Source organism: Ciconia boyciana, chromosome 11 (assembly GCF_034638445.1).
Source record: "Ciconia boyciana chromosome 11, ASM3463844v1, whole genome shotgun sequence".
Taxonomy (NCBI): domain Eukaryota; kingdom Metazoa; phylum Chordata; class Aves; order Ciconiiformes; family Ciconiidae; genus Ciconia; species Ciconia boyciana.
The window spans coordinates 4,064,574-4,087,318 of record NC_132944.1 but is presented as its reverse complement, the minus strand read 5'-3'; the positions used below and the strand labels follow the sequence as shown (position 1 = coordinate 4,087,318).

General features: G+C 34.9%; 2 protein-coding genes across 3 annotated transcripts in view; one reads left to right on the top strand and one right to left on the bottom strand.

Moving 5' to 3' along the window:
- Positions 1-22,745, bottom strand: part of CENPP (centromere protein P) — a 153,260-nt gene that overhangs the window by 95,023 nt on the left and 35,492 nt on the right. The gene's annotated exons all lie outside the window — the stretch shown is intronic.
- Positions 9,512-20,824, top strand: OMD (osteomodulin). 2 transcript variants are annotated; one of them, XM_072875986.1, is made up of 3 exons: positions 9,512-9,733; positions 13,384-14,345; positions 15,241-20,824. In XM_072875986.1, the coding sequence occupies exons 2-3, from the start codon at positions 13,406-13,408 to the stop codon at positions 15,558-15,560; spliced, it is 1,260 nt and encodes a 419-aa protein (XP_072732087.1). In that variant the 5' UTR covers positions 9,512-9,733; positions 13,384-13,405; the 3' UTR covers positions 15,561-20,824. The 2 variants fall into 2 exon arrangements, with proteins under 2 accessions (XP_072732087.1, XP_072732086.1); XM_072875985.1 differs by having other exon boundaries at positions 9,514-9,720.

Below are 22,745 nucleotides of genomic sequence, written 5' to 3'. Positions count from 1 at the left end.
TCTATCTGACTGGTTGCCAAAGGATGTAAAATTTCCTGAGGGACAGAGAGGGAGCAAGTCACCGACACAAGCATGCACTTGCCTCTTAATCGTTCAGCCTGTGTTATTTCCAAGTGCTTTTTAGATATAAAGACAAATTAAAATATTTTCCTTCCAGAAACACTCTTCACAGAGTACCTTAACTCCTTTGTTTCTCATTTGTGGAAAAGAAAATTGGCCTGCATTCTAAAAAAAAAAAAAAAAAAAAAAAAAAAAAAATTATTTTACCAAAATTTATATCCTATTTAGGCCACCAAGAAGAACATCCAAACACCATACTATTCTTCTTCTGTCAGCTCTATCTTCTTCTGTCTTCTTTCTATTCTACAGGATGAAATAAGGAACAGACTGAATAAGTGACTCATGGGTCAGTAATAGGGCCTAATTTTTTAGCACGAAGAAAGTGAAGAAGCCACTTATGTATTAACCTGATGAGTAGATGTTCATATTCAGGAAGTGATATAACCACCTAGTATTCTGCAAGAATAATAAAAGCAACTGTCTACTCATTTCTCCAGCAGCAATACTGTGATGCAGCATAATTATTATTTGCTCAATAAAAAGTTAGTGTTTAATAGCTAGAAATTAATAATTTCATGAAAGCTTACTTTGCTTTTTGGAATGCATATTTTTCATTTCTATTTTAAGCTAATACATACAATTTCCATTTAGATGTTACCCTCCTGTAAATTATTATTTCCAATATTTTCTATTTCCTCAAATACTAGATTTCACAGGGCAAAGAAGAACTTTTATTTAACTTCATTTATAAAGTGACTAACATAGAAAAAGAAAGTCAAATAACTTTCAGAAATACAGTAGTAAGTAAATGTCAGTACAACAGTATAATACTTTGCCTCCATATTCACTGACTGCATAATACTGTCCTATAATAACAACCAGCAGAATCTTCATGTAATATGATAAATTTTGAGATGAAAGAATCAGAGTACTTTTACAAGCTATGTGCCACATAAACTTCTACCTAAATTGGGTAGTAAAGTTAATGGCTTTATGTTCTACTTGGCAAACTATGCTCCTATATAGTGGCCTGTAAATTTGGGACATCTGATATGAAGATAAAGCCTGTTGTAATGCTATGCAGAAGAAAATGTTCTTCAAACCTCCATCTTCTACCACTAGCCAGACCCCATAAAGTACTTTCTAAAGCAACATGGCAAAAGATTCCTTATTTGTCATGTCAGGACCACAGTTAACAATTAGCATTTACCTATACAATATAGCAATAAACTTTTCAGAACACAAAACAGAGCAAGCTATTATGAGGTCAATAGGCCACTATCTCTTCTCCTTGAGACCACAATCAAGGTGAAATCTATAGGAAATTACGTGTTGGTACTATAATCACTTGGTATTTTGGTTGTTACTGAAAATAAAAATTTCTTGATGAAAAGGTCTTCCTGGAACAATTAATATTGCTGTTCAAAGCTAAATAAAGTACATTCAGATTGAAATTCTAAAGTCAAAACCACAATCTTTTATTTTTGAAAAGTAGAAACTAAGTCTGATCTAAAACCAATCTTCAACATTCTTCTTATTGCTTCCATTTAATAGATGGAAGGAAAAAAAGTAGTTGCTCTTTATAAAAACCTTGTATCATTATTTATGATCAAGCCATAAACACAGTGCACATTAAAAAAAAATAAAAGGTTTCTTACCATACTAACTAAAAATCTTTGAATGTTTTCCTTGAGTGCGTTCCATTGGAGCATACATACCTAAGGCAATATTTCATTTCTCCTGTGTCATTAATGCTTTCCCTTAGCAGTACCTGTGTACTATAGATGCATACTGCTTCTTCTTGTGCTTTGCGCTTAGAACAGAAAGGGTAACACATGCTTCCCGCTTTAACAGTTCCCTCCCAAAATCAGAATGCACAGGAACCTGAGAAGAGGAGAAAATGTGAGCATGGAAAACACATCTGTTAGATGTGCAATTGCTTCATAAAGTAACTTTTCTGTCTTTCTAAAGAGTACCTTTCCACCAAAACATTCCATTGTGGGTAAACCTAGTATCTAGTTCACCCATTAGCGGTTCTAAACAATTACATCAGTCATGTCTCTGTGACTGCTTTCATAACATACAGGCTTATTTAGGTTTCAGCAACAAGCCTAGTGTTTGGCAAAGATATGAAGGGAGTTTTGGGCAGCTGTCTTGCAGTCATATAGAATATTAACATTTTTAAAGGCAGATACTACTATTGGCTCAATTCTGATAGAGTTCAATCTAATAACTCAAAGCACTGGTTTCATGCCATCCCCTGACTACAATCCAGTTAGATTATTTTTTAAAATTTATTTTTTTAAAAAAGAAAGCATTATGGATGTTTATATTTTGGCTACAAATAGTTGCAGGCATTACCTCCACTCTCAAAAAGTGATAGGACAAGGCAAGGGTCAGGTGTCAGAAGCATGACATATGGCAACACAGACACTCGCTTTATTACCATGGAAGATCTGTAACTAATGCCTAGATCACCTCTCATGCTCCCTAAGGAAATGGCCACTAACCTGAATGCTGTTTTAGGTGTGAACCACGTTCAAGTCCTCACCAGAAGCAGCCATAAGGCCTTTCAAGAATCTCAGAATGGCTAATAATAGAAGAAACAGAAGACCTCATGCCACAGAGTGATTGGATAAAATAACTACGAGACCCTGTCTCAGCTCTGCCAAGAAGCAGCTGTGACTCAGAAATTACCCAAACAGTCGAGAAACACTTCAGTTTGATTACTTGCCATACATCAAATTACACATTTATTTTATATGTCAGGCAGAATATAGGTGCATGGACAAGTATCTTTCCCAAAACAGTGTTAATATTATGTTAAGAAAATCCAAACAAAATGGAGATAAAAATGGAGAGTAACTGAAGGAAATAAAGAGTACAGAGATTATATCTTTCCTTATAAGAGAATATGCCTGGGGTACAGATGAATAACGTGTAATAATACTTGGTGTTTCTATGAAAGTTCCCAAGTCTCAGATTCTGACTGCAGAAAAAAAAGGTACTGCAGGCCATAAATGTAATGCTGGCTGCGATACCAGCATTGTAAGGTCTTGTGCTAAAATGAGAGGATTTATTCTTTAGAAGAAAGAGGGATAATAAAAATTAAGAACCAGTTTAAGAATTATCTCCAGTTTCCAGACTACTGAAGATAGGTGAAAGGCTGCCTGGCAAAATCCTCTGCACCACAAGGCTTTGTGGTGCATTACACATTACAATTTACAGTTGTAAATATCTATTGCTCTGGAAATGTTCAAACAAATACATCTACCATGAAAAGAAAGACATTCTATAGTCATTATAAAAACAAGTAAGGACCTTCATTCTTAAACACACTCAAAAGAGTAAGTGGGAAGCACTTTCTGTCACGTACAAGGGGAAAATTTCTGCTAATGCAGAACATTTTCCTATGCATGATCATTCAGGAATTCTTTGGCAGATAACTTGGACAACTACTCCTTATCCTTGCCTGAAAGTGCCTAAAGAAAAAAAAAAAAACAACTTTTTTTTTTTTTTTGCTATAAATATATGATTTGCAGATTGAATACAAACATGGGAACAACCTGAAGTTGCAGGCACATTTTCTAGTTATTTTAACAAAAATGCATGAAGTCCATAGCTATGAATGAAAAAAAAATAACCTAATGAATAAGGTATTAATATAAATTATTAAGATAGGGTAGAATTCCCATCTCTTTTAGGCATCTATCAGCTTAGGGCATTGAAGTTAGCAGATCTGTTTGAAATAAATGAGTAGAAGTGACTGCTTTGGAACAGACTCAAGGAATGAAGTTAGACACTTAAACTGGATGCTAAGAATACTCTCCCTGTGAGCAGCAAGTTTCTAGTCAACCTCACACATTAAGATGACAGTCCTCAGATTTTGCTGGGGTTTCTTTTAAGACATGAGGGTTATGCCTAAACTGCTAAAGAACTGAAAGATACACTAATATTTTTAAAAAATGGTAATTATAAAAGGAGTATCATTTTACGCTATCTCAAATAAACAACACTGAATAAACTATTACAGAAGCAATAAGGCCAAGTACAAAGGGTACTACTCTATTTGGACTTACCAACTTGGATTGGTACTGCTCAAGGATCTCTGCACTCTACGTTCAGCTATATTACCTTTCTCACTTTCCTCCATTACAAAAGACTGTATGTTCTTTTATTTTTATTTACCATGTTTATTACTTTTGTTTATTAACGAGTGCAAGATACCTGTCGTATACTATGATCATCTATATCATTTTATATAGGACACAGATCACGCAAAATAAAGGCTATGTTAAAGTTTGAGGTCCAATTGCTAATGCTGCTTCAAGGAAATGAATATACCTGCACCAGTAAACAGTGGTTGCAAAAACAGGCAGACACTCCCATTTTATATGGGTGTAATCACAGATATACAATCTCCAATTAAGCAGGCAATATCCCAGAACTCCATGTGGGAGGAAAATATAGCCCAAAGTCATCTATCTTGGAACAACCAAAGTAGGCTATATAAAAATATGAAGTACAAAGCAAAATATATTTGTTAAACAAACTATTCAATTACTAAAAATATAAGCGTCAGCTGACAACAGTGACTCTCCTCAGAAGATATTTATAATTTCATACAATAGTCCAGGGTATTCTAGAGTAACCAGACACTATTTGCTACAGATATTACTGCTTACATGAATTTTAAATTTGTTTTATTATGCCAATAGCAATTGTTTATGATTACTCGTTATTGTGGTAGTAGAAATATTATACGATGAGGATTATTTAAATGCCTCTGCTGTAGAAAGTAAAATCCATATATTAAAAAAAGTAACCCCCCCAATACAGTATTACAGTCTTCTAATGTTTCTAACACAGCAATACATTCAGAAAAAAGTTACAACCCTCCTCTTTTTAGTCTTTCGAAGTCAATTATCCATTACTGTAAATTGATATTGATAGCAAAAAACTCACACCCACCCTTCCATTCAAAAAGCTTCAGTATTACAAATTTGAACATGCCAGGAGGTGATACTTAGCTTTTGCTTATGAAGCAAAACAAATTGCAATACAAATTGTTCATTGCGCATGTTCAACCAATCATCTAATGAGACCAGGACTTCCTAATGTATTACTTCTAGCTGTATAGATGCTTCTAGTGAATTCTGCTCTAAAAACTCAGTGTATTACTGTTTATTAGCAGAAGTTACTCCACAATTGGGATTATATTAATTCCCACGTTACAAGGCCAATAAGCTCTTGCTCTCAGTCATTTGTTCTATACCAGGATCAGTCTTCGAGATCCAAACGTAGCTGCATTTGTTAACTAGTAATATCAAAGGTGTGGTTTAAAAACCAAACAAACAAACAAACCACAAAAAGTATACAGATTAAAAATACAAAATAAGAAAAATACAGAAATACAGAAAAAGTAGAATGTGAGAAAAATTCAACAATTTCAATAAGTAAAGGAATGCTCAGGAAGAAGGGAGAACAAAAAGAGAGGGGATGTTATTCAACTCAGAATCAGCAAATCCACATAAGTGGAGGAAGTAGAGAAGATACAGAGAAAAAAAAGCTCCATATCCCACAGCATAGATGAGAGGAAGAGATGCTTATATTTCAGAATGATAATAAGCACCCAATGAACCCATCACAGGGCTTAGGATACCCACTAACTTATACTGATTTCTAGTAAAAATCTAGGACAACTTTTGGTTTTTGCATTCTTTCAGGACTGCATGGTCACCTGAAAAGCACATTCTTGAAATGCACCCATAAAACCTACACAAAAACATCTTTAATTTCCTCTTTAAATTCATAGTTGTAGGATGCATACTCAAGTTATAATAGACTGATAAAAATCAACCAGCCTTTGATTAGAAGAGTCAATGAAGAAAGTTAGTTCAGAGTATCATTTGACCAATACATGCAAAATCTACAGTCTAGCAAATCTTAGGAATTATTTTTCAAATACACTTTTTGTAAACTCAACTGTTTGCAGTTGCTCAACGTGTTCTTCCTAGTAGCTCCTAGAAAAACAAAGCAACAGATATAAAACAGGCTGCCTAAGATGAGGGTTGCCAGAGTTTTGTTCTTGTAATACCACCTACTAAATAGGAAATAAGTAGAGACCACACAACAAGGTTCAGGTCAGAGGCAACGGTAAGCCCCACACATGGCACAGCTCTGTCTTCCTTTCCTTTTTTTAAACAGATTGGGTCTTGTCTCAGCTCTGCAGAATTGTTGATATGATTTGATGGCCCCTTTTCCACGACCTTTAAAAATGCATATTCACACAGGGAAATGCTCCTAGAATGACTTTCCGCTGAAGAGCAGAATAACATGAAGTCTGTAAGAGCTATTATTAACTGAGTGCTCTGGGCTCTGGCTGGGCTGGAGGCTCTGCAAGATCAAGCAATTCAGTATCTTGATTTGCTGAGAGCTCTACACTTCAGTATCTGAATTTTCAGGTTAGTTCTGGCACAAGATAAATAAATCCAGCAGCCACTACAGTCTTGATAATTGGTTACTTTTGTTGATAAAGCACAAATAAGAAGTGCCTTTGCAGATCACATACGAGAGTCATACAGGCTGCAGGTGGTCTGCTGAGAGTGTTTGTGGACTGACAGTTAAGACCTAGAAATTAAGATGCAAAGAGTTTTATATCTGCATTTTCTGTGCCTACAATCTGACTTTGAAGTGCAGCCCAGTCTAGATGATACATGCCTAAGGCTGTTTCTTACTTCTGAAAGCCACAGGCTTTATAGGGAAACCAAATTACAACATTCAAACTTCCTCATTACATTTGATCATGCATTCTCTTTTCTACTGTGCAATCACTTACAGTAACAAACTAACATCACCAATTCTTATCTAAAACACAGAATTCCTTCAAAGTTGTCAACTGAGGATTTTAAAATTTTGAGCTTTAGGGCTTTTCTTCAGACCTCTGATAGCAGGACCAGACTGTAGCTGAAGAACTTTCTAATTCTGCTTCCAAGACAGTTGTCAGTTCTAACTTCCACAGCTTAGCTTCATTTGATTTCCTTTAATCCTCTATGAACAATATGCACCTTTTTTTTTTCCTTTCTCTAGGCTTCATATGGACCATCATAAGTTGGGGGGGGGGGGAACCCAAAGAAACCCACGAATCTTTTACAGTAAAATGGCAAATATAGAGAAAAGGCCAAACAGTATAATTTATTCCTTCTTACAAAAGGGCCAATCCCATTCACCTCAGTGCCACTGGTTATCTTCTCTACTTATTCTATGAATATTCTGGCTAAAATTCAGAAATTTCAGATTTAAGTTTACTCAACTAGCTAAACAAACCTAAAATCACAAAATATTAGAACAGTCTCCTTTCTTAAGCCTTCAGTTCAGAACCAAAGTTGAAAAAGTTAACAAGTCTCATAAGTTGAATACAGTTAATGAAGATGATAAAATTCCAAACATTTTAATTTACAAAAAGGATCTGTTCAAGTTTGGCTTAAGAAAATAAATCAGCTTCAAGCCAACCTTGACTTCTAGCTTGATATACATCTCGCTTCGCATCACAATTGCATAAATAAAATGATGAAAAAAAATTTACAAATTCCACAGTAAAAATAAGTCCTTATGAAACACATTTTTTTAAAACTGAAAACCAAAACACATTAAAAACTTTAATAGATTTGTCACAGCCTTTGAAACAAGAAGTCTTACATGAATGATGTTAAATTTAATCCTCTCATTATCCTCCTTGTAAAGAAATTCCTACCACACCTCAAACCAAAACTAAGAGAAGATCCAACCACACAACTTGACCAAGATCACAAAGTATAGACTTGTTTACATCCAAGATAGCTCATGCAACAAAAAAGGAACTGAGTCTTATTATATCCCATGGCGAGATCTGCATCATCTTCTGCAGCTAAATATGCTTTAAATCAAGAGCTTTGCTACAATTTTTAAAAAGGACAGACTCTTTTGCTCTGCCACCATGGATTTTTAAATGCATCATGAGATTCTAAGTCTCCTGATAGTTTAAGAGGATTTGGGACACAATCCATAGTTGAAAACGATAGAAAAATATCAGGTATGAAATTAAAATTCTAATGTGGTCCAATTTTTATCTTTAGAGAAAATAGTTTTAATTTTTGCATATGTTTTATTTAGAACTGTTAATATAACAGAGCTTCCAAAGATTTCCACCATATTCTTTGTCTTGTGCTTAAAAAAACCACAAACTTTGTATCAGCAAATAACATTTTACTAACTGGCATAACAGACTTGGTGGGGTTTTTTCACTCATCATTATGAATGTATTTTAATTATTTAAAAAATTACCTCTGTTGTTTAGTATTATTTGGGTTTAGTGGTAAACTCTCCCTTATATTCTGTATTCTCTACATAAATACATGACTGCTTTATTTTAGTTCCAGTATTACCAACTCCTACAATATTATTTTTGCTCATGGCTTCTGGTGCTTTTTCTTTATATCCCAAATGTTAGAATCATGCATGATTTATCTTCTTAAACAATGTTCTTGACCTCAATATTACAGAGGAAACTTGAAAAGGTCAAGCAAATCATCAGCTTCAGGAAGCTGAAAGACAAAAAAAAGTAGTAAACCTTACTATTGCATTATTTTCTCAAATATACCTCTAAGGCACTTATGCTTTTTTAAGCACCAGATTCTTCCTTGTGAATAAGTTTTGAAATGAATAGATTATGTGAATAGAATAGATTATGCTTTTACCAAACCAAAAGCATAATTAAATGCTTTTGATAAATCATACAATTAATCCAGAACAGCGTCCCACTTCAACAAAAAAATTGTCCTTTTTTTCCACTTTTTGCATGTATCACAGTTATTTAAGTACCATATAGCAGCAAAAGCAGATAGCCATGCTTTTTTCCCTCCCTCCTAAAAGCTATGAAAAATATTTTTATTCAGTAAAATGGTTTATATCTCATGTCATACTTGTCTTTTTCATTGGAAGACTTATGCTCTTTCTATACAACTTCCAAAAACATGTTGGAAACTTACTGTGAATCCTGAACTACAGCTTTAAAACACTGAGAAGCACATCATCATACCAACAGCACTGTATAGCACAACTACTTTGCAGGAAGGAAACAGGAAATATGGATTGTGGAGGGAAAAAAAAGTATAAAATGGAAGATGTACATAAGAGCTTTTCTGTAGCACATGTTTTCCCTCAATTTTGATAAGGTTAATTTTTTACTGTTTCTTAACTTCATCCTCCAGAGAACAAATCCTTTGCGTAACTGAATCACTGTAGTTGAAACCGCACTATGAACTAACGACCTCTGAAATATTTTTTTGAAGTCCTACTCTCTCAATTTTTTTTTTTTTTAATAGGAACTGGTAACACTGAAAGAATCTTGCAAATAATTTTGAAGTTATTTTAACAAAAGGAGTGATTTTAACACAACATCTACAGTAACTGATGATGTGGCACAAACTTTTTTTAACTGGCAAATCAGAAGAGGGGCTAAGGCTATTATTTTGCTTTGCCTTCCCACAAGGCTCCTCACCACAAAATATGGCTTAGAGAGATCTTTTGTTCCTCCAGCTGTGTTAGACTATTTCTCAGATGATTTCACCAGCACAATAACTTGCTGCCCTCTACAACTTGAGCTTCACAGACTTCCAAAGAGTAAGTTTTCTTGGTAAGCAGGAATAAAATGAACTGATTGTGTTATTTTTGCAGTTAAGAGTGATTCATGCATGTTATATAATTCTGAGCTTTCAGCTAGTAAACTGCTTACAAATACAGTCACTAAGCTTTGAGTTTATTCAGATGGTAGAGAAGCATGCTTTTAAGATTTTCTGTTTTCTTTCAGCTTCGTAAGTATGCAGTTTATCATACTGTGTGCATCTGACTTGCATCCCCCATTATCAAGTTTCACCTGACATGATTCTTTGTTTTAAAGCTAGTCAAGTTCTTAGAAATATTTCATGAAGAAGCATTAGTATCTCAGTGCTTTGAGACATGACTTGCAAGCCTGGCAGGACAGTTACTATTCTACCAAAAATGTACTCAACTACAGCCAAGGTATAAAAAAAAATCCCCCTGAATACCAGCTCCTCTCCCTCCGTAAAACCAGCAAGAGACTTTGGTACCTATTACTTATCATTCTATCTGAAGTGATGATAGTTCTCTTTACATCATCTACCTGGCAAGTGGATCAATTGCATGAAGGCCTGAGTAAGCTTTTTTCCTCAAACTGAGCAGGACTTTTCTGAGTTGTTCCTCCTGGTTTCTAAGGTCTATTGTGGCACCAAGAGCCAAAATTATTAATTGGAAATTTTGTGACACCTAGAAGTGCTGAGAGAATAGAACCAGAACATGAAGCTGAAGTTCTGGACTGAAACTGAGAGAGAGTAACAAGAATCAAAAGGAAGCCAAGAACATGAAATAAGCATGGGGGACAGATTGTGTAAGGATCTGTTCACAAAAAACAAAACCAAGTCATAGCATTTAGAGACAGATTTTATATAGGTCGACACCACCAGGTCTCACTAGAAGTTAGAAATATGGTAATAAGGTATTCTCCCAATATACACTGCCTGAAATCTGAAAATCAATTAATTCCTCCTGAAGCACAGTATTGTTTCTCAACCCAGCAAGCGCCTGCAAAGTTTATCAGCATAGTGCAATTATACAATGCCTGTAGTGCAAGGCTGCTAACTGTGTGGACATGTTTCTGCATTTACTTAGATTAGCTCAGACATCTGATGCTGCTGTAGGGATATGGAGATCCCGGCTTTGCTGAGAACCTACCTACAGTGTGGTTCCAAACAACTGACTCCATCCAAACCTGTTTTTAAGATTTTAATCAGTTATGAAACTTGATTAAAGGAGCATTCAAATACAAATGATACGAAGTTAGAAATGCAAGTTAGACAACACCACAAAGTATTTCACCCAGCCATTATCACATACAGGCTGTGTGCAACACAGGAAGATAATGAGGATGTATTAAATTCCATGATCGTTACTACTTTTTTCCTTAGGATTCACTCTGTCTCGTTCAATTTGTAGAATACATCATGCATTAGGAATCAATCACCACTATGAAGCATAGGAAATTAGCATTTGTAAGTCTCATCTCCTTTGTTACTGCTTAATTGTTTGGTAAAAAAAATATTAAGAGCATAAAGAAAACAAAGAAGAGAGTCCCCTTATTAAGAAACATGAATGTCATTATAAAAACCCCCCAAGAATATCTGCTTTCCTCTGCCTCAGGGTTCCCACACTATACTGAGCGAAGTCTCTTAAAATTCCCCATTACTTACGTGCTTTGACCTGCAATGTTACATTTTGACTCATCTGTTGTTTAAGTTGAACAGCTTGACATGACTCATAACTTGAATTCTGACAAATAATAGTGTTCCTCTAACTGCATAAAGTGCTCTAAATGTTAGTCTGGCTTTGAGCATCAGAAATTTGACATGCAAAGTAATTTGTTTTTCACAACAACAGTGTTTCACCTCGGAAGGGTACTTTGAAGGTAAATTAGTTCATGTCTATAAAGAACATATGATTACAGAAGCATTGGAAGACTATAAAGAAATCTTTTTATCAATGAAGATTTTACATGATATGCAGTACACAATGGTTGAATTGTATTTTATTTAATTAAATGAGAGCAACAGAAAATTTATCATTAATGCATTGTACTGTCAGCCATGTTTTGCAGAAAATAGAAAGACAACATAAAATGCCACAGAACGTACAATCACCAATGCCATGTCAATTTCTATTTTACACAAAATACAATATTTCAAAGTAATCTATTTCACTGTTTTATTTACAGAAAAAATCCTGCACTTACCTCACCTTAGTTGAGAATATATATTTTTAACAAAAATAACTTTGTTTAAAACCAAGGACAACAGACATAAGCCATGGCTTGGATGCTTAGTAAGACTAGCAAATTTCTTCACGAGGAGTGTAGTACAACACTAACTTGGGTTATTTAGAGAGATGCTGGAATTCCACCCTTGAAGATTTTCAAGGCTCACCCAGACAAAGTCTAGGCTGATCTAATCTACGGCTGGAGATGGAAACAACTGGAGCACCAGACTGGACTACATGATTGCCAAAAGTCCCTTCCAGACAACATCTCTATGATTCTGTGATATTGACCACGCACCATTTGTGCAGTGCAAGTTCATAGTGAGAATAACTAATACATTTGCAAAAAAAGTTTTCATCTTGACTGAGTTTAATAAGGCTATCTATGTGTTTCTAAAGGCCTGAGGAAGAAACGTTGCTCAGGAATTCCATCTGCACCCATTTAAAACTGACTTGTAAGGTGTCGTGCTTTAGCCCCAGCCAGCAACTAAGCACCACCCAGCCGCTCGCTCACTCCCCCCCCGGTGGGATGGGGGAGAGAATCAGAAGAGTAAACATGAGAAAACTCGTGCGTTGAGATAAAGACAGCTTAATAGGTAAAGCAAAAGCCACACACACAAGCAAAGCAAGGAATTCCTTCACCACTTCCCACGGGCAGGCAGGTGTTCAGCCATCTCCAGGAAAGCAGGGCTCCATCATGCATAATGGTTACTTGGGAAGACAAACGCCATCACTCCGAACGTCTCCCCTTCCAGCTTCATATGCTTAGCATGGCATCATATGGGATGGAATAGCCCTTTGGTCAGTTTGGATCAACTATCTTGGCTGTGTCCCCTCCCAACTTCTGCACCTGGCAGAGCATGGGAAGCTGAAAAGTCCTTGACTAGTGCAAACATTACTTACCAACAACTAAAACATCTCTATTATCAACACTGTTTTCAGCACAAATCCAGAACATAGCCCCATACTAGCTACTATAAAGAAAATTAACTCAGCTGAAACCAGGACATAAGGCTGATGCTTAGCCCATTGCACTGGAAAGAATGCAACACCTCAAATATCCCCCAGAAACCCCAGACTATACCACTTTATATATAAAGTCCTTTTGCAACTTCTCTGTAATAAATTAAAGTGAGAAAGGAATGAAGACTGGGATTTTTTTCTACTCCCAACTGTTATGGCATCCTTCAGTAACAGGCACAGCACAGGTAGAAAGCTGTTCCTTGTCTGAAGTCAGACAAGAAAACTTAAGTTTACTTCAAGGACAGTGTATTTGTTTATGGCTGTTTTCTTGGAAAATACAGATTAAAACTTGTTTTTGCTAATAATGTCACTGACAGTGTTGCCAAAAAAATGCATTATTGTACTTACTTTACATTGCTTCTTCTTAAAACTGAAACTTATAGGTGATTTACTTTATGACTATCTAATAAACTTATTTTTCCTTCTCATCAACAGGATACAAGATACAAATTTAAATATGGGGATTCTGAGCCAGCTATCAATCATTCACCTACTCTGGACTGCTATGGTCTTTTGTCAATATGAAGACTATGATTTTGAGGATGAATATGATGGGGAGCCAGATCATCAACGTCCATATTACTTTAATTTTAATTCAAATACAGAAGCTGAAGTTCCCCGCTTTCCTTTTCCAGTTGAGTGCGCCAGAGAATGCTTTTGTCCCCCAGCTTTTCCGTTATCAATGTACTGTGATCACCGTAAACTTAAGACAATACCAAATATCCCTAGTCACGTCCAACAACTTTATCTGCAAAACAATGATATTGAAGCTGTGCCTGCAGGACCATTCACTAATGTTACCTTCTTAAGGGAAATAAACCTCAGCCACAACAAAATTAAATTTAACATGATTGACCGTGGTGTTTTTGCCAAACTTTCAAACTTAGTGCAACTTCATTTACAACATAATGAACTCGAGGAATTTCCATTCCCACTCCCCAGCTCTCTAGAGAGACTCCTCCTTGGTTTCAATAAGATTTCTCGGTTACCTGGAAATGCATTGGAAGGATTACCTAACATAACCATGCTTGACCTTTGCAATAACTTTCTTGACGACTCAGTACTCAAAGGAAAACCCTTTTCAAACACGAAAAATTTGATGCAGCTCAACTTATGCAACAACAAATTACAGACTATGCCTCCTGATCTACCATCATCACTTATGTACCTCTCTCTTGAAAATAACTCCATTTCTTATATTCCAGAAAACTATTTCAACAGACTTCCAAAAATCATTGCTCTAAGAATGTCTCACAATAACCTGCAGAACATTCCACGCAACACCTTTAATCTACCTAACCTTCTAGAACTTAATCTTGGACATAACAAATTGAAACAAGTATTCTATATTCCAAGAAGTTTGCAGCATTTGTATATTGAAGGCAATGACATTGAAAGTATGTTGATGGTTGTAATTCTTTAAAAGCAAAAAAACTTAGTGGACTTTGGCATTGGTTGTGGGAGGGGGCGAGTTCGGAGTATTTTCCATCCAGAATTGAGAACTTTTAGCCTAAATCAAAAACTATGAGAGACATCTCTTTTGTTGCATCCTTGGTTTTGAGGACCTGCCACCATACAGCTTCTCAGTTAGGTCATGTATAAAGCAAGCATAGAATCCAGCAGTCATCCAAATTTGCATGTTGTTCAAGCGGTACTCTGATGTCCTTTGCAGAGAGGTGAGCTTGAGCTGTTAGTGTTCTGAACTAAGCAGTTAATGTAGCACTGACTCAGAGTTCATACACACTGTACTTCTCAGGAGCAAATGCAGCTATGTAGCTTTTGATCAGCTTACAGTGCAGGAAGAATATCATCCCATCTTCTTCAAGATGCAGTGTGAACACATCCTCAGTTAGTTGAGACCAAACCAGTGAAATCAGAAAAGATTTTATTTTTGCACTTTACCCCTAATTTGCAATTTTCTGTAAAAGTTAATACCAGTTTTTTATATGCAAGCTACAAACCTTTCTGAAAATTGCTTCTGATTAGGCAATTGATAGAAACATACAGAGAAAAGGAATTATGAAAATATTCCATTCGCATAAAATAGTAATTACAAATTGTAGTGGTAGTCATTTATTTTTTCTTTACTCCACAACCTTATACTTTGCAAACCCCAAAATTGTTACCACTGTCATTTACAAAATCAATTTAGAACACAGGGAAGGATATTAATACTGTGTACCACAAAACTATTTTCCATTTCAAATTTCAAAACATAAGTTTCACTTTCGCAATAGGTCTTAAATATAACTATTTTCTGTATTTTAATTAATATTTTTCTCTCTCTTACAGTCATAAATGTTACTTTGATGTGTCCATCTATTGATCCAATGAACACCAACCAATTAACCTATATACGGGTGGACCAAAATAAGCTTACGATTCCAATAAGCACATATGCATTCTTTTGCTTCCCTCACATTCGAACCATTTATTATGGTGAACAAAATGTTAATGTCAACAAGTCAACTCGGCTAAGAACACCAGTGTTTCGAAGATTTTTAACACCAGAAGAATACAATGAAGCAGAAGATGATCATGAAACACATGATCATGAAACTGAAGAAGATCATGAAGCAGAAGACAACTACTTCCATCCATACTTTCAGTGAAGTAATCATTGTTAATGAGTATATATGGAAATTTCTCCTTAGTTGTGGGGTATTCATATCCATTTTAGAACAGTTGGATAGCTTGGGTTATTTAAGACACATCTATAAAGTGGAGACAGGATTTTAGTGTAGGTAAATGTCCTATTATTGATATAGTAAAAAACATAATACTAGGAGCAAGGAGCACTCACCTCAGCATTAGATAGCAGTCTGATATATAACTTCGGTTGATGACACCCACCCATCCTTGGGTGGGCAGCCTAAGCTGAAGAGCATGGACCTGAAAAAGCTTCTATGTTCTAAAGTGATCCAACTCGCAAAATGACTAAGATACAAATCAATGTCATGCTCAATAGGAACAAGTGGATAAGGCCAAAAATCCGTCCAGCTATACATCCTACTACTGACAGTAGTAGAAAATAGACATACTAGAGAAAAGCATAGGAGGGTAAGATCACAAAAATACTTCCACAAGGTTCCTCCACATCTTCCAGAAATACAGATGTTTTTTCTTCCAATTTCTAATTGGACAGGAAAATCGCAAACTTTGAGTTTCAAATCTTCCTCATATTATGTTTGCAGTGTCCTGCCAAGGTGTATTATAATATTTACTTCTTAGCTTGTACCTCAACTATCACAACTCTTTCTAAGATTTTAGCTGATTAGTAATATAGGCAATAAATGACCTTTCATCAAAGGTCTTCGGATCCAGGGAAAAGGATGTTCATTAATACAACTGAACCATTAGTATTTACATTTTACCTGTGCTTTAGTCCGTATTATTTTAGAAGGAACCTAAAAATGTAATGTAATTTTTTCCTAGAATTGTTCATCAAGTAGAACAGATACAAATAGTAGCATTCCAGGTTTTTCAAATTATTAATTTAGACTATCCATCTGCATAGCTAATACCAATTAGCTATATTCTGCTTCAAAGTAGAACAAAAATTGCTTCAAGCAACCTAAAGAAAAGTACTATATACTATCTGAGCTATGCGAAGTTTTTTATTATGTCTTATGCCTAGAAACAGATCCAAATAACTACAGGGTAAGATAATATTATAGGGCACTTTACTGCTTTTGTTTTATTAAATTCTTTTCTCCTGATAAATCTTTGTTAGCAGTGAGGAAGAATCACCATTTTCAACGACAAAAACAAATGCAAGAAATAGAACCATACATCATACTACCAATTTTACACTATACTTTAAGTGCAGAAAAATAAAAGGCTATATAAAATGATGCGAGCAAATTTGTATTAGAATTTCTGAAAGGTTTCAGACAGGTTTGGTTTTTTCTCTTACAATTTCAGTTATTTTTTGAAGCCCATCTTAGTATATTTTGGTTTCTGTTGCAACAACTAAAATATAAACAAAATGAAAATACTTAATGATACTTTTTTTTAATGGAAAGAAATTCCTCATAAGTCCATGAATATAACCTTTAAGAACATATATAGTCTAAGAACAACGGGTTGTAAAAATTTGTAGATACAAAATTTATTTTATCATTATTGTGGGTATTAGGTCAACTAACTCAAAAAAATCTATTCTTTCTCTCCTTCTCTTTTTTCTTATCTACTTTCTGATATAATATTCATAGCAAAATATTTTATGGTCGCCCCACAAATTTACAGTGCAGCAGAATTTATCTTCCTTTTTTTTTAAAAAAATGTTTATTAACATTTATAAACCTTAAGTACCTCTGGCTTCATGAAGGAGGAATATATGTATGTATTCATTACTTTATTTAAATACACTCTTCCCAAAAACGTATATACATTATATACACATATATTTAAAGATAAATATCTATAACTTTATAGTTTAATATAAACATGTAGCATATTAACCTTAGGGAACCTTTATAACTTTTCATCTATTTCAGATTTTAAGTATAAGTGAATAGTACACAAAATGCAAATGTAAATTAATACAGGCTTTTTTGAAAGACTTGCTCAGCTTTAAAAAAGAACACTGCTCAAATATAGTACAAGTATTACATCTGTTATCACAAACTTTCTGCTTTTAAAAACATTTATGAAGCAAAGTTTAGCTTTAAAGTAGAATTAAAGATACTGACTTTGTAGCAACTAGCTATATACATTTTTTAAAGTTTAAATATAAGTCAAACTGATAATTATTGAAAACTTTAGAACTGTCTTATTACATTAAACTCATTCAGATGGAACATGAGAATTGTATTACAAGCAGAAGCATCATAACTCACTTTTCATTCAATTAATATTATTGTACCTTATCTGTGGCAAATACAATGCTATTCTTTAAAAAATATTTTAGGGTGGTCAGGGAACTAAATACTTGCTAGCCTTATGTCTGTAGTATAGAAATGAGAAGTTATAATAAGGTGCAGAATTAATGGATACCTAGATAAATACAATTTGGTCTAGTAAGACTGGGCATGGCTTCTGTGAAAGCCATGATGTTTTCACCTTGCAAATCTCTTGGTGTTCTCTGAAGGAATCATGAAGGATGTGGAAAAGGGAGATCCTGGTCCAAACAGCCTACAAAAATTTCTGAAAGGCTTTTAAGGAAATTAAGCTATCACAGATTAAGAGGTGACAGCACAGACAAAATCAAATAAAATATAAGAAACAGCATAAGAATAAATGGTCAGGTCTTGCTGTGGAGGGAGCCCACTGGTGGGAGTTTTGCCAAGGGCCTGTGCTGGAATTTATTCAATTTAGTATACTTGCAAAAGATAGACAAATCAGGCTGAGAAGTGAGATGATACCAAAGATTGCTAAGTGCCAGTGAAGAATGACTGCAAAAGGACCTCAGAACGCTAAAATAGCCAATGAAATTCAACACTGTTAAATGAAAACTGATATCCATGGAAAAGATGGTATCAGCTTCACATAAAAACTAACGAAGTATGATGTCACCACCACCTCTCAGGAGCAAGACTCGGAAGTAATAATACGCAATTCAGTGAAAACACTGGCTTAGTACCCAGTAGCAGTAAAAAGGAAACTCAAATGTAGAGAGTAACTAGAGAGAAATAGAAAACAAGATGATGCCACTATAAATCCGTGTCTCACCCTGACATTAAACACATTATTGATTTCCAAGCCCTTCAGGTAGCTATAATCTCTACATATGGCATAATTAGAAAAGGATCACATATGGCATAATTAGAAAAGGATCAGAGAAAGGTAATAAGGTCACCAAAAGTAAGGAGTGGCTTCTCTACAAGCAACATGGAGTTGGCTAGAACTCACCAGTTCAGAAAAGAGATGACTAAGGGGAGATATAGGAGATGCCCACAAAATTATGAGTTGCATAGACAGCATGGGTCCAGGGATCAACTGCTCCAGAAGAGCAGCAAGGAGCCATCAAATGAAGCTAGTATGTACCAGATACAAACTAGACAAACAAAAGTTTGTAAGCAATGAGTAGTCAGCCCATTAAACTGCATGCCTGAACACAGTGGATGCAGCAGCAATTTTATACATGGTTTCAAGGGAAGACTGGATAAGTAATTGTATTTCTTGGAAGAGATCCATTATAGGTTGTTAAACAGACAAAGCACAAGTAGGTACAAAAGTGTTGAGCTGAAAATAGCTGGAGAAAGGAAGAATATTTGGAGGCAGGATGAGACAAGAATCGTACATGCTTGTCCTATTCTCAGTCTTCCAAAAGCATCTGCTTATGGCCATTGCTGGAGACAGGATATTGTACGCTCACCTTTATTTTGAATTCCACACTGACTTCTATGTCCTCAATATCCTGGGCTACAGTAACATGCTGGTATTGCTCTTCACTACTAGTAAATGCTTATTGCCTTGATATAGTTGAATTTTAAACTTTTTTTTAAGCACTACCAACTATGGTTATATGCCAAGGCATATAACTCTAGCTCATTAAATTTGGGAACAGCAGGTCTACAATGCTGCATGTTCCGTAGCAGACAGACACCCATACTGATTCAGGTACACAAAGCAGCCTAGCCGTGTAAGTGTGGAGCTCTGTATAAACCACATTATACCACTATATAGCCACATAGATTTTTGTATCAAAACATATTTGCTTCATGTTTGCTCTGGCATTTATTTTCAGAATATTTTATAGTCTTTTTTAAGCAGGAAATAGATTCATAAACTAAGAACTAAACATGTATTAAAATGCTACTTACTTTATCAGTAACAGCAAAACCTAACAAGTATCAAACAGCTTAATTAGTTTATTTACAGCAGAGCCAGTAAATACAGAAACAAAGCCTGATCTGGTTTACAACACTGTGCCTGCATTAGCAATTAAGGTGAAGCACTAGTGTGGATCAGTAGAGCAAAATACTTGTGATGAGGCCATGAGACCCACTCTCTGTTTTTTGAGGGAGAGGGGCTTTACTTCAGACTAGCCCTAGCCACTAATTAAAACCCATTAGCAGCTGCAGCACATCAGGTACACCCCTGAATACATACATCTTCTGGTTTGTTACATCCAAAAAGAATAGTCCAGATACTTCAAAGAGCACTGTGATGTGAATCAACGTGCAGTAAGTTGGGGTTATCAGAAGATTTGCTTCAAAAATGCACTCCTGATCCTAATTAAAACACTAAGAAAAACATAATCAGAAACACAGCAACTGAGAAAAATGAAATCTCAGTTCTACTTTCAGCTTTGGACAAACTATTCTGAAAAATGATGTTTTCCAAGTCTTATCTGTGTAAACAAGGATGGAACCTTCTTGAACTCTAAGCTAAATATTATCAGCATTATCCAGAGTGCATAAAAATTAGCAAGGCTGGGTTAGACCACTGTAGAACACTTTCATACCCATGTAAACCTATAGGGGAAAAGCCTCACAGATTTCTGGAAAGCATTCAGTTATGACTAATCTTTAATCCACAAAATTAAAGCTCTCAAAAGTACAACAAAACTGACAAACAGATTTTTTTCACAAAGTCTATACCACAAGAGGCTATTGTAAAAATCAAAATAAAGAAAGAGAAAAAGTAATTTAATCCAACTGTCTACATTTCTTCCTTTAGCCTCAAAACAGTGGGAACATATTTTGTCTTTTTCCATTTTTTGTTGTTGTTGGTATTTAATACTTATAAGGCTTACTTTTTGAAATACTTACTTCAGTATTCTGATAACAAAAGTTACATAGATTAGGAAAGAAACTCCCTTACAGAAAACAGATGGTTTACATTTCAAGTTTTCTAACTACTTCTAACATATTCACATCCCACTCTTACAATATGAATCAATTTCCTTCTTTGTTTCCCAACTTGATCATTGCAAGCAATAAACATAGGAATTTCCTATCTGAAAAACAAGAAAGGAGAACATACTATTTTTTTTAACAAGAAAATTATACACCAAAAAGTTTTTGCAATTATTTTCCAATACTACTGCAAGAGTATGAACTTTTCAGCTATAAACCAAATTGTGTATACATTATTGGAAGTTATGTAACTCCACAAATACACACATTTATCATACAATGTTTTAAACTATTTTGTCAAAAATTTACATTTCTAACAACCTAATTAATTTATAAGGAAAATAAATAATACCTTAATCTTGTCATTCACTGCATAAATTCATCATCTACAGAGAAAAAACCAACCTTCCCCTATTATAAAGCACAACACAAGGAAAAAATAAATAAATATGAAGATTAGCCATAAATACAGAAAATAAAGTAGATGCTATGAATAACATAAGGAATAGATAACAGGAACATGGAAGTAAAATACATATAAGGCAAATGAGTCTTGGAGCCCTGACCCTAGTGTCCCTGTAGACATAGTAATGGCTCTCAACAAATGACGATATCATTATAAAGAAGTAATGTCAATTCAGGAAGGAATTCTAAGCAATTTTAATAAATTGAGGTAGGTTGGCTTTTGATTCAGGATATAACTGATGATATATAGGCAAAGTTCAAGAGAACATATGTTCAACAGAGGGGTCTGGGTTAAATAGCAGACAGTACTATTACTCCAGTTACCATTTGTATTTGTTAACCATAGTTTGATTTCTGTTTGCTATTGTGCATCATTTTTAAAATGCACTTTATTAATTTATAACACAGTAACTGATACAAGGAGTTTCTCTCTCTTCCAGAAATGCAAGGAATAAGGGCAATGCCTTCAGCTTTAAAAAATTCTGATTATAAATCAGAAACATATGGAAGGATGTTCATACAATCACTAGGTCATTTTTCAGCTGTCTCTGTTTTGCAGCTGGTGGCCATAACAGTGACCTAAACTTAATCTAATTCACTGAGCCTTGGAAATAGTTGCAACTTTTCATAAAAATACTGGAGGTGTTTACGCATAACTATTTCATCTCCGGTACTTTTTTGGTCATTCTGAATCTTTAGGAATGTTCTAAGTTTTCTCTGTAAGACATGATGACCATTTATTTTACATTTAATACTACCTCCGAACCCTCCTCCATCCCTCAAGGATGCTGAATTGGAATATACTTTGCTTAAAATTACACAGCTCTTCTATAGTATCACCTTCAGTCCAATTTCTGTGCATTGCTCAAGAACAAACCAGGAGACTGCTACCTCCCTTTTGGGCACTCTGGCTTTTTGTTCCCAGAATGAATGCAGCCCCAGCATAAGCACAGACATTAAACTGCCTTAAAACTATTTTTATACCCCTGTATCAGGATCTCAACAAAAAGCAGAGAGGGATGCAGGAGTCACAGAGAAGTTCCATATCACACATACATGCAGGAGTCAAAACATGCAGCTGTACCATCAAAGAGACAAAAATAATTTTAGAAGATAAATTAATCAGGCCACACAAACAGTCAAGCAGAGAAGGCCTGTATTCTAGAAAAAGAAAATGATGTCGCCAACAATCCAGAATACTTAAGTTATTTATTTCAGGTTAAAAAAAGAATAAAATAAAAAGACAAACATTGAGTTCAGTTTTAACATCACTTCATGCCTTCATTCTCTTCAACAGGAAATCTATGTTTCACTGCTTACAGATTATTTTGTACATGTTATTGGGCTGGTTCAATAACCACCTTTTATTCTATAAAACCATTCTATTATAATTATTCCAATCCAGAGCAGCTGGTCAACATTGTAAAGTGTCTATTCACACTTTGTACAAAAGATACACTAAAGAATATTGAGTGTGTTACCTTCTGCATGGAGCAAAAAAAAAAAAATCACATAGAAAAGAAAATT